This window comes from Anastrepha ludens, chromosome X (assembly GCF_028408465.1).
Source record: "Anastrepha ludens isolate Willacy chromosome X, idAnaLude1.1, whole genome shotgun sequence".
Classification (NCBI taxonomy): Eukaryota; Metazoa; Arthropoda; class Insecta; order Diptera; family Tephritidae; genus Anastrepha; species Anastrepha ludens.
The window spans coordinates 94237308-94249773 of NC_071503.1; the positions used below are offsets into that span (position 1 = coordinate 94237308).

The 12466-nt window shown below is 35.0% G+C and overlaps 1 protein-coding gene across 1 annotated transcript; it reads right to left on the reverse strand.

Annotated features, from left to right (window-relative positions):
- Window positions 1–2536: 2536 nt before the first annotated feature.
- LOC128869529 (E3 SUMO-protein ligase ZBED1-like) lies at window positions 2537–5019 on the reverse strand. The gene is made up of 4 exons (XM_054112093.1): window positions 4907–5019; window positions 4751–4813; window positions 2959–4556; window positions 2537–2904 (listed from the first exon to the last, which is right to left on the reverse strand). The coding sequence occupies exons 1-4, from the start codon at window positions 4965–4967 to the stop codon at window positions 2716–2718; spliced, it is 1911 nt and encodes a 636-aa protein (XP_053968068.1). The 5' UTR covers window positions 4968–5019; the 3' UTR covers window positions 2537–2715.
- Between the last annotated feature and the right edge of the window lie 7447 nt (window positions 5020–12466).

Sequence of the window (12466 nt, forward strand, 5' to 3'; positions counted from 1 at the left end):
ACGTGTTGTACTAAAACAAAAGGTAAACGCTGTTTAATCCCTTTACAGTGTTTGACCTCTATAAAGACAAAACAAAATCGTGCCTTTAATGTATTTGACCGCTATAGTAGCACGACGGTTTTTGATGACTGCGGCTTCCCGAGAGTTGCGATGTGTGTTGAGCGATGGCTGGCATCGGAATGACCAATTGACCAATGGAAACAGCGTCGAACTGAAGCTCGCTAGATGCATGATGGTGGGGAGTGCTGAGTCGCGGAACTCAGCTGCGCGCTGATTGGCTCACGTTTGGCACGTGCACTACTATATATAATATATCGATCGATTCATCGACGTGAAATCCCTACTTGATGCTATTAATAGACTTTTCGGAATTCCGAACGGTAAACAGTAACGAATTTTTGTTGTATTTGAAATAAAATGTATACCGATAAAATATAAAAAATATCCGGTATATCAAAAAATTGCGGTCAAAAATTCAAAATTTAACTAATCTGTCTGAAAATGTGCGCACTGGTGTTTTTGGGGTCCCTGAATCAGACTTCAGCGAATAAAACCGCCCCAGTAAACATTTTCATCCAGATCAGTTAAATTTTAAATCTTTTTTCTAGCCATTTTAATTTTTGAAAATCCGACTTCAGATTCGTAATCAGCGACCCCAAAAACTCCCGATTAAAAAATTTCAAGCCAATAAGGTAGAAACAAGATTTTTTGGAAAATATTTTTCCCAAGAACTGTCTAAAGAATCGTTGGGTATAACGTCTATTGGCGTAACTGAAACTGTTCATTTCAAAATGTCATAACTTTTTTTTTAAAAATCGTACAATAATTTTAAAAAATGGGTTTTAAAGCTAAAGAGTTGTACTATGCGACCTTTTCGTCGAAAATTGAAAAAAAAAAATTTCTATCCCAAAAAAAATTATCAAAAATGGCTAAATTCAATTACGCTTTTCAACCATAAAATACTTACATTTGTACAAATTTACAACATAAACCAACATACAGTTTTCAATAAAATGCATGTGTGTAAAATGTATTTATATACATATGTATATATATGTACATATATGTACACAAGATGAATTAAAAGTAGAAGCTGAAAAGGATATAAAAGGCTTTGGAAAATTCTACAAACTCTCTTCAATTTTGATTAATATGTTTCAATTAAATTCATTTTAAGACAAATAATTATAGAAATTTCAATCGCATCATTCCTCCAATAAGCAAAAACGAACTGTTTTCGTCAGTTATTTCTTGCGCGTTTCTTCTGTCAGCCCGCCATTTCGCCTATCAGCTGTTCAAAATCCCATGATGTGTGAATGCTGCCAAGTTTTGAAATGAGCTCATGGACGCGCTCTCTCTCAAAATGAAAGAGTTTCGCATCTTATTATCTATGGTATTGATAGCAAATAGATTATTATGCTGAACATAGATAACTAGATGTGAAACTTATTCATTTTGAGAGAGAGCGCGCCCATGAGGACGTTTCAAAACTTGGCAGCACTCACACATTATGGGATTTTGAACAGCTGATAGGCGAAATGGCAGACTGCCAGAAGAAACGAGCCAAAAATAACAGACGAAAACAGTTCGTTTTTGCTTAATGGAGAAATGACGTGTTGAAATGTTTATAATTATTTGTCTTAAAATTAATTCAATTGAAATGTAATAATTTGAATTTAAGTGAGTTTGTAGAATCCAAAGCTCGTTATATCCTTTTCGACTTCTACTTTTAATAAGTCTTATGTACATAATGTAATTTTATTGAAAACAGTGTGGTGGTTTATGTAAATATGTATATACGTAAATATTCTATGGTTGAAAAGCGTAGGTAAGGGAACTGAATTTTTGTTTGAGATATTTTACAAAAATTAGAGGTAATCTACTTTAACTTATTCTGTTCGTTGTTTGAGAATTTTTTTTTGTTACCCACTTTCTGTGTTATATAAAAAAAATTGCAATAAGTCATGTTTTTAATTATTACTTATGTTTTTCGGGCTCATAACTTTATTATTATTAAATTAATATACTAATGTATATCAGTTTTAAATAATTTCATTTACATATAAATTTTTAAATTTTTGGCTTATTTGTGTACATATTTCATACGGATTGTGCTTATTTGTAGTATATGTAGGTGTTTACGAGTGATATAAGGCTATTGGGCAACCGCACACTAAATACTAACCTCTATGGTGGTGTGGAAACTAAAAATTCAAGACCTTTGGTTCAAAAATACCCAATTCATGTTTCTACCGGTGTGGCAATATTGGAAAATGTTATAAAAAATGCACATTTTGCAGCGCTCTCACGAGAAAAAGAGTTTCACATCTAGTCATCTATGTCATCTAGAGCTGGCAAAAGATCGATGTTTGTCCACATCGATGTTTCGATGTTTTTTATTTGAAAACATCGATTAATCGATTAAACATCGAAGTTAGTAAAAGAATTTTTTTTTTTTCATTTATTTAATATTGACTTCATTATTCAACATATATATAAAAAAATAACAAAATAATGTTTTTCAAACAAACTTAAATTAACAGTATTTTGGTTTTTTCAAAACAAATTAGATTACGAAAATATTATTACTTAACTTAACACTATTTAAAGCTTTTAAAAACAAATGAAATATCCAAAATATAATGATAACTTAACATAACAGTTTTGTGAGTTTTTCAAACAAATTAAATTATGAAAATATAATGACTCAACTTATCAGTTGTTTGAGATCCATTCATTTTTATTTAGGAAAACCAGCATATCCACATTTTTTGGCTTTAGTGAACTTCGTTTTTCACTCACTATTAAACCTGCTTTGCTGAACATACGCTCACTTTCAGTTGACGTAGCCGGTACGCAGAGATATTTTTTTGAGCTCATCTTCAATGGCTCATCAGTCGAGATCTGAAAAAAGTTTAGTATTAATTATAATGCTAGATTTTATATAGCATGAATTACCTTCCAGTAGTCTAAAGGGTTTAAACTAGAGTTTATATTTTCCATGTTGAAGTATTGACGAAGGGTCAAAATCGAATCAACTCGGGAATTACGAATTTTTTGAGTTTTGTTTTTTTCCAAAAAATTAAGAAGTGGAGTTTTATCGCATAGTGGTGTTGGCAGGCTAGATATATTTGGAGGGTGATTTTCTTTGTAAAGTGGCGAAAGTTCATTTTCTAAAAATTTTTCGGCTTCTATAGAGTTTGTATTTGAAAAAAAACCCTCCTTTTTAAAACGCGGATCCAGTAATGTCGACAAACGAGTCACAGTTCTTTTTTCATATGGCAGTAGTCTTTGCCGTATGCCTTCCATTAGCAAGTTGCATACGTTACGGCCATCATCAGTTTCTAGTCGATCTTTGATTTCACTCAAATTATGCAAAAGTCCGCTAACCAATGGTATAATTAGCGAAACTGTTACATTAGAGCTGGATGATGTTTGTACCGTCGCATCCTCGAATAGTGAAAGAACCTGCTTTAAATCTTCCAGAACAGATAGCTCATCAACTGATAGAGGTAGTATTGCTTTCGGAGTATCTAACAGGACTTTAGCAATAGCTGACTTTGTGGCCAAAATGCGCTCAATCATGTAGAAAGCACTATTCCACCTTGTAGGGCACTCCTGTTTTAGACTATATGGCTTCATTGGTTCCTGGGCTTGCTTAAATTTTGCATACGCTATTGAGCTGCTCTTGAAAAACGAAACTATGCTTTTGCACTTTCCCATAATTGTCTTAATATTTTCAAGGGAAAAACAGCTTTGGACAATTAAATTAATGCAATGAGCAAAGCAAGGCACGTTTCGCTTTTGTAGAATCTCACATGCTTTTACAACGTTCCTCGCGTTGTCTGTAACAATTGGGCTGACTTTGTCAATAACTTGCCATTCCACAAGGACTTCGCGCAAAGAATTTGCAATATTTTGCGACGTGTGGTTGGTTTCGTCAATGAGATTTTTGGTTGACAAAACAGCTGCTTTTAGCTCAAAGTTGTCATTGATGAAATGGCAAGTGACTGTCATATAACTTTCGTTAGCCCGTGACGTCCAGCAATCTGTTGTTATAGCGCAATAGTCCACTCGGTCCAGAATACAGTGTAATTTGTCTTTCATATTTGTGTAAAAGTCTTGCATGCATGTGTTTCTCAATTTGTTACGAGAAGGCAGCTCGTAGCGAGGATCCAATGTACTGACAAAATTACGAAATCCTTTGTTTTCAACAACTGAGAACGGTCGCATGTCGGAGCATATATAGTGCATTAGTGAGCTATCAAGACTCTTTTTCCTAGCGGAAGATGCTTCGTATTTTTTTTCAATGAAGGACAAAATAGACCCTGAAGATTTCGGAAGCTCGCTAACAGTTAATCCTGCATGCATCCGTTTCAGGTGTCCAGCCAAATTAGTGGTATTGCCACATGTTATATATGTTTTTCCACACTGAATGCATTTAGCTGAACTGCCATCCTTTGATTTGTTAAAAAATTGCCATACAGCTGACTGACCGTACCTTGTTCTTTTTGCTGGGTTTTCTTCTTCCACCTCCTTTGAGCTCGTCTTTGAAACTGCAAAAAAAAAAAACAAAAAATAATTTGTAGTATTATATATATGTATGTATGTACAAGTACTCTTATACACCTAGTCATCACTTTGCGTTGGGTATACGTTCCCAAAAAGTACGACTCAAAGCGACGTCTAGGTGTAGATATTTTGTATTAACAATACGCACTCAGCTACATACATAAAACGATAATCTTACCTTTGCCACTAGAACTTTCTACAAACCGCTCCATTTCAATCACTGCCTGCCAACACCAAAAGCCTAAAATTTAATAATTTTCATATTAAAATGGTATACTTAATCAGTTTTTTTAATGTAGAAAAGTTTTTTAATGCATAAAAGTTTCTTACTTACCACTTTCGTTCCACGTGCAATTACTAAGTGATGGTACAAAATTTGCGAAAACATCGAACATCGGTTTACGAACATCGATGTTTCATTTTCAAATTGAAACATCGATACATCGATATAACATCGATATTCCGCCCAGCTCTAATGTCATCTATGATGCTGAAAACAGTGAACACCGTTCGCAGTCGCTTGGCGCAGTCCCTTACTGTGCACAAAAACTCACCCCCGAGAACAACTGCCTTCTTTTAATTACATATTTACACAATACATCGGTTTGTGTGTGTATGTGTTTGGTTGTATCTACACAATGTTGCCATTGATATTTTTGCTTACACACTTTTTCACACATCCGCGTTATCAGTTGCAATTTTTCATTGTTTAATAAACCAAAACCAAAAACCAGCAAATGCAAATAGTTCATTTATCTATAATTAACATTATGCAACAGTATTTTTAAGCTATTTTAACGAAAATTATCGTTTTTCTAAGCTTATTTTGTAAATGATTTCGAAATGTACCGCTTGGAAACACTATGTGGTGAGAGAGCAATCAGCAGAGTCGGTATTACGGGATTTTTTAAAAATCGTGAAATAAAATCTATGGTACTACGATACGGAAAGAAGGATTTTTTTTATTTACATGGGGTTCTCATTAGTTTGATCGAAACAGCTGACTCGGCATTGCGTTTACGGTGTTCACTGCTTTCAGCATTACGTAACGTCCATGGAGGTTGCGTTTTAGCCATAGGTGACTAGATGCGAAACTCTTTTTTCGTGAGAGCGCTGAAAAATGTTAATTTTTTATAACATTTTTTAAACAATTAGGCATTTTTAGTTTCCATACCGCCATTGAGGTTAATATATAGTGTGCGGTTGCCCAGTAGCCTTATATCACCCGTATACAAATACATATAAAAAAAATAAGCACAATCAGCATAAAATACATAAATATGCTAAAAAATCGAAAATATTTAAATGGAATTATTCAAATTTGATATACAAAAGTTATATAATAATAATAATAATGTAATGAACACGAAAATGTATAAATAAATTCATAAAATATAGCATTTTAATATAAGAATAAAGCTAAAACAGATAACCTTTAAGTTTTTATTGCCTAAAAATAGTTAAGTATGTTTGCCAAATATTTCAAACTCAAATTCAATTCCCTTACCTTCGCCTTTTAACCATGAAATACTTACATATATACAAATTTACAAACATAAACCACCACACACATTTCAATAAAATTTCATGTATGTAAAATGTATTCAGATATGTACATAAGACGAATTAAAAGTAGAAGCCGAAAATGATATAAAAGAAAGATACTTAATTATATTAATCGTGTCATAATACAATCTTTTATGTATTTCCAATGGTTAAACTTATACTTAGAATCTATAAATACACCTGTGACTTCTTTCACTGGCATTATGGAATGGCCAATAAATTGTGTAGGCAGCCCAGAGCAACTAAATTTTTTGGCAAATGTGCAAAGTATTAGATTTTTCGGAAGAAATCGATGTGTCTGAGGTTGAGGACCCTGTCAAATTGTCTCGGAGAACGCTTTCGAAAATATGCGAGACTGAAAGAAGACCAGGTTTTTCGAAAAACAGGTAACATCGTCGGCGTAGAGCTAACATTCTATAGTGGTATAATTCGCTGACAGTTTGGCAATCTCATCGAACGGTATTATACAAACAAGCGCGGAGAGTGGTGACTCTTGTGGCGTTCCATTATCTAGATTTACAATGGTTGACGTGGGTGCCGATACGTGAGTGCGCCGACTGTTTATTTGAAGGCAGGAGGTACTTTTTTTTGTCCTCTTTCACCACCGGACCTATTCGCTTTGCCTCTTTATCCAGTTTGGAGAAGGCAGAACTAACAGTGCGGTTGATAATGCCGATGAGGTCAATATCATCGGCATACGCCAACAATGGTACGCTCTTATAAAAAATTGTTCCTGAGCGATTAAGTTCTGCTGCTCGTTCGATCCTTTCCAACATCAGGTTAAAGAAGTCACTCGACAGCGAGTCACCCTGTCTGAAACGTCGCTTGGCATCAAACGGCTCAGAGAGGTCCTTCCCAATTCTGGCGACGCTGCTCGTATTGAGTAACATCATCTTGCATAGCCGTATTAGTTTTGCGGGGATACCAACTTCACACATCGCGGCATACAGGTAAATCCTTTTCGAACTGTCGAATGTAGTTTTGAAATCGACGAAAAGATGGTGGATTTGGCGTATTGCGAATATTTGGTCCATGGTAGACTTTCCAGGTCTAAAGCCACACTGATAAGGTCCAGTCAGTTGATTGACGGTGGGCTTCAGCCTTTCACACAATACGCTCGCTAGAACCTTATCGGCGATATTTAGAAGACTATTCCCGTGATAATTCACCCTTCTTATGGATTAGGTAGAGCACACTTAAATTCCAATGGGCAGACATGCTTTTATCCGACCAGTTGTTGCATAGAAGCTGATGCAAGCACCTTACCAGCTCCTCGCCGCCATGTTTGAATAGCTGAGTCGGCAGTCCGTCGGCGCACGCGGCTTTATTGTTCTTTAGCCGCGTTATCGCTATTCTCACCTCGTCATGGTCGGGCTCTCGTTTCTGCGCCCGATCGTAGCGTGGCTCTGTAGGCAGCATCTTGGCTTTCTGCGGCAGCATGACATTCCTCGCCGTAGCAACTGTTTCTTCGGGCTCGCCGGAATCCGATTTAGTCCGATCCGGCGGTACGTAGAAAACGATATGTGTTGCTCCATTGTCGTGCATACCGGTTTTCTGGGCAGTACTCTCTGAGAGCAGGAGTGAGAGTCGAGTGGCGAATCTTCTGGCTGTATGTTGTGATTGCAGCTTTTCGATGTTGAACATTCTTTGCTTAGGTAGATGTACGTTTCTTGCTTCAGGTTTACCTGAAATCGGCTCACACCACACCCTCAATGAAAGGGCCTAAAATTGTAGTAACCTGCTTAAAAACTCAATTCAAACGATGACCAAAACTAAGGTAATCTGGGATTATAGAATCTTTGACGGATGGCTTAGTAGCTATCTATCTGAGTAGTGTGAAAGATACAAAAATTCAATTCCATGAAACTGCGAAATGGGGCCGAAAACGTAGTGACTGGCAAAAATATAAGCAATACAGAAATCTTTGCGTCTACGAACTGCAACTTTCTCCAAACAATTTCATACAAAAACAAATTAAAGTAGTGCGAGACCATAGGATAAAGTGGAGAACTATTAAACATCCAGTTCTAAACAAAGGAAAGAGCGAGTTATCCAAAATGTCAATTAATGGCGAAGTTCTAACAAAAAGCGCGAAATAGCAAAAAAAAATTAATGTATTTTTTATAAATAGTGTAGAAGAAATTAACAACAGTTCCAATTCACGCCATTAAACTTACACGAATTAGAAAGGGTGATTAAAATTATGAACAACAAAAAATACTTCAATATATGTACTTTGATATCTACGAAAATGATATTGCGTGCATTTCATCTAAGTGGCCCAATCTTCCTAAATATCATAAACCATTCGCTGAAAACCGGAAAATTCCCCGATAAGTGGAAAGTCTCACAGTTATGCCCATAGAAAAATTAAAAACACAGATAACCCAGGGGAATTTCGTCCAAATAACATGCTGATGACTGGAAATAAAATTCTTGAGAAGGTTGTACATAAACAATTGGAAGCGCATTTGGAGAATAACCGATTACTATCAAAAAATCAATCTGGATTAAAACAACACCATAGCTGTGAGTCAGCGCTGAATTTAGTGTTCACGAGAGGGAAAACAGAAATAGTTGAACGCAAATGTATAGCGGCAGTCTTTCTAGACTTTAAGAGAGCATTCGAAATAATCGACCGCAGTATTCTAATAAAAATATGACAAAATACGGAATACGCGGAGTTGAACGAAAATTGTAAGAAAGCTACTTAAGCAACAGAAGGCAGTGCACAAGGATATCGGGTTGTACATATCTCTGGCCAGAAACCCATTGTGTTGGGAGTACCTCAAGAAGCGGTGCTGGGAACACTTCTATTCCTCATATACATCAATGATATGGGAAGGATTACGTGGAGTCGAGATCTACCAGTTTGCTGATGACACTCTATTGTATACAACTGGTAGTTAAACCAATGAATGCATTGAAAGAATAAACTCTAATTTAAAACATAGATAAGTATTTAGAAATGTATAAATTAGAACTTAACGTTAGCAAAACTAAGGCTATCATTATTAAATGGAAAGTTATATGAATATGTAATTATAGATATATAGAATAGAAAACGTTCGTGAAATTAAGTGCCTAGGGATAGTTATAGATAGAGATGTGAATTTTGAAAGCTATTTCGCATTGAGATTATATAATGTCATGATTAAGCCACATTTTGAGTATTGTTGTAAATATAATTTAAGAAATAACTTGGATTTTAGAATTAATATGTACAGAACTAGTAGGTCACAAAACACTCTATATTATAAAGGATTAAACCTATTCAATGAATTGCCAAACACCGTTAAAACCAAAAGAAATATTATTATACAATATATAGAAGATTGTTGATCGATTATATTAAAGAAAATATTGTATCAATAACACAGGCCTGCGAAATTTAACTTTTTTCAGTTTCTAGAATGGTTGTACTTGTTTCTTGTATATTAGTTTTTTATGCGCTGAAAACGAGTCTGGCCTTCAAAATGCTCCATCGCGTCAGGATTTTTGGTAAATGAAGCCTAAAAGGTCAAAAAATGGCCATTTTAGCCATTTTTGATAATTTTTTTTGGGATAGAAAATTTTTTTTTTCAATTTTCGACGAAAAGGTCGCATAGTACAACTCTTTAGCTTTAAAACCCATTTTTTAAAATTATTGTACGATTTAAAAAAAAAAAGTTATGACATTTTGAAATTAACAGTTTCAGTTACGCCAATAGACGTTATACCCAACGATTCTTTAGACAGTTCTTGGGAAAAATATTTTCCAAAAAATCTTGTTTCTACCTTATTGGCTTGAAATTTTTTAATCGGGGGTTTTTGGGGTCGCTGATTACGAATCTGAAGTCGGATTTTCAAAAATTAAAATGGCTAGAAAAAAGATTTAAAATTTAACTGATCTGGATGAAAATGTTTACTGGGGCGGTTTTATTCGCTGAAGTCTGATTCAGGGACCCCAAAAACACCAGTGCGCACATTTTCAGACAGATTAGTTAAATTTTGAATTTTTGACCGCAATTTTTTGATATACCGGATATTTTTTATATTTTATCGGTATACATTTTATTTCAAATACAACAAAAATTCGTTACTGTTTACCGTTCGGAATTCCGAAAAGTCTATTAATAGCATCAAGTGGGGATTTCACGTCGATGAATCGACCGATATATTATATATAGTAGTGCACGTGCCAAACGTGAGCCAATCAGCGCGCAGCTGAGTCCCGCGACTCAGCACTCCCCACCATCATGCATCTAGCGAGCTTCAGTTCGACGCTGTTTCCATTGGTCAATTGGTCATTCCGATGCCAGCCATCGCTCAACACACATCGCAACTCTCGGGAAGCCGCAGTCATCAAAAACCGTCGTGCTACTATAGCGGTCAAATACATTAAAGGCACGATTTTGTTTTGTCTTTATAGAGGTCAAACACTGTAAAGGGATTAAACAGCGTTTACCTTTTGTTTTAGTACAACACGTTCTTGTTTAATATTAATTAATATTTTAATTTAACAGTATACGTCTCAGTATATGGATACTTTGATATAAATTTGTAAATTTAGTTTGTCGAATGAAGATTTGGAACAAGCGTTTGTCATTTGTTTCTAATTTCATTTGACTGTGTTCAACGCGAATCCACTTCTTCTCGAATGAGACAGTGTGACGATTGTTATCAATACTGTTATCATAAATCTGCATTTTCGAATACTTTTCTGCACAATTGTTTTAAAATATACATCTTTATCCGATGTCGAAACGAATTTGTATTAATTCTCCTGATAAATTTTGTTACATATGCGGGAGGTACCTTCCAGAAAAACAGAGACGAAAAATTAATGAATCTACTAAAATAAATTACCAGGGCTACTTTAAAATGGAGATGAGGAATCTTGATAAAACATGGGTTCCTAATTCAGTTTGTATTAGTTGCACTTGTACTTTAAACTCATGGTCTAAAAATGGAAAGAAAATCCCATTTCATATTCCTATGATTTGGCGAGAACTTCAGTCGCATGACGATTGCTATTTTTGCTTGTGCAAAGTTGGCGGATTTAATGCAAAAAATAAAAATAATATTTCCTATCCTGTTGTCACTTCTGTTTCAAAACCTGTGTTTTATGAAGATGAAAATATCCCTGCACCATTGCCACCTTCTTTTTCTAAAAATGCCATGGAGCTAAGTGAAGATGATTGTATTGATGAAACTGGTGTTGACGTCGATTATTCTGATAAAGAATTCAGATCTGAACCACAACTTTTCACCCAGAGTGACTTAAATGACCTCGTTAGAGACCTTAATCTTACAAAAGACAATGCTGAACTCCTTGGATCAAGACTAAAAGAAAAAAATTTACTTGCGGAAGATACTACATTCTATTGGTATAGAAATAGAGAAAAAGAATTTCTAGACTTCTTTTCACAACATGAGTCTTTAGTATTCTGTAACAATGTTTGGGAGTCGAAAACTATGATGCTAATGATTGGCGCTTATTTATAGATTCATCGAAAAGAAGTTTAAAGGCAGTCTTATTGCATAATGGGAGTAAGTATGCTTCTATACCCATTGCTCACTCTGTTCAAATGAAAGAAACCTACGACAATATCGCAACACTACTTACTTATGTAAAATATGATGAGCATAAGTGGGTCATTTGCGGTGATTTAAAAATAATATCAATGATCTTAGGTCAACAGTCGGGATACACAAAATATCCCTGTTTTCTGTGCCAGTGGGACAGCAGGTATAGATCAGAGCAATGTAGGCCATTTTGGAACGGAAATTTTGAATTTTTAAAAACTGACAATAGATTTTGTATAAGTGACCACAAAAACCCCCGAGTTACGATTTTCAAGGTATTCCGACAATTTCTAATAAAATACGTCATTTTGCCATTTTGAATTTTGAAAATTTGAGTTTAGATTCGCAATCAGCGACCCCCAAAACCCCCGAGTAACAAATTTCAAACGAATACAAGGAGTTTTTAATTTTTGTCTGCCATATTGGATTCGCCATTTTGAATTTTGAAAATCCGACTTCAGATTCGTAATCAGCGACCCCGAAAACCCCCGAGTAACGAGTTTCAAGGAAATCCGATCATTTTTTGTAAAATTTGTCCGCCATATTGGATTCGCCATTTTGAATTTTTAAAATCCGACTTCAGATTCGTAATCAGCGATCCCAAAAACCCCCGATTAAAAAATTTCAAGCCAATAAGGTAGAAACAAGATTTTTTGGAAAATATTTTTCCCAAGAACTGTCTAAAGAATCGTTGGGTATAACGTCTATTGGCGTAACTGAAACTGTTAATTTCAAAATGTCATAACTTTTTTTTTAAAAA

Excerpts from the sequence above, each read along its gene's own strand:
- LOC128869529 (XM_054112093.1), bottom strand. The coding sequence starts at position 4,967 with ATGTTCGATGTTTTCGCAAATTTTGTACCATCACTTAGTAATTGCACG. Across the intron at positions 4,557-4,750 it reads AGAAAGTTCTAGTGGCAAAG|TTTCAAAGACGAGCTCAAAG; the intron begins GTAAGATTATCG and ends TTTTTTTTGCAG. Across the intron at positions 2,905-2,958 it reads ACCCTTTAGACTACTGGAAG|ATCTCGACTGATGAGCCATT; the intron begins GTAATTCATGCT and ends AACTTTTTTCAG.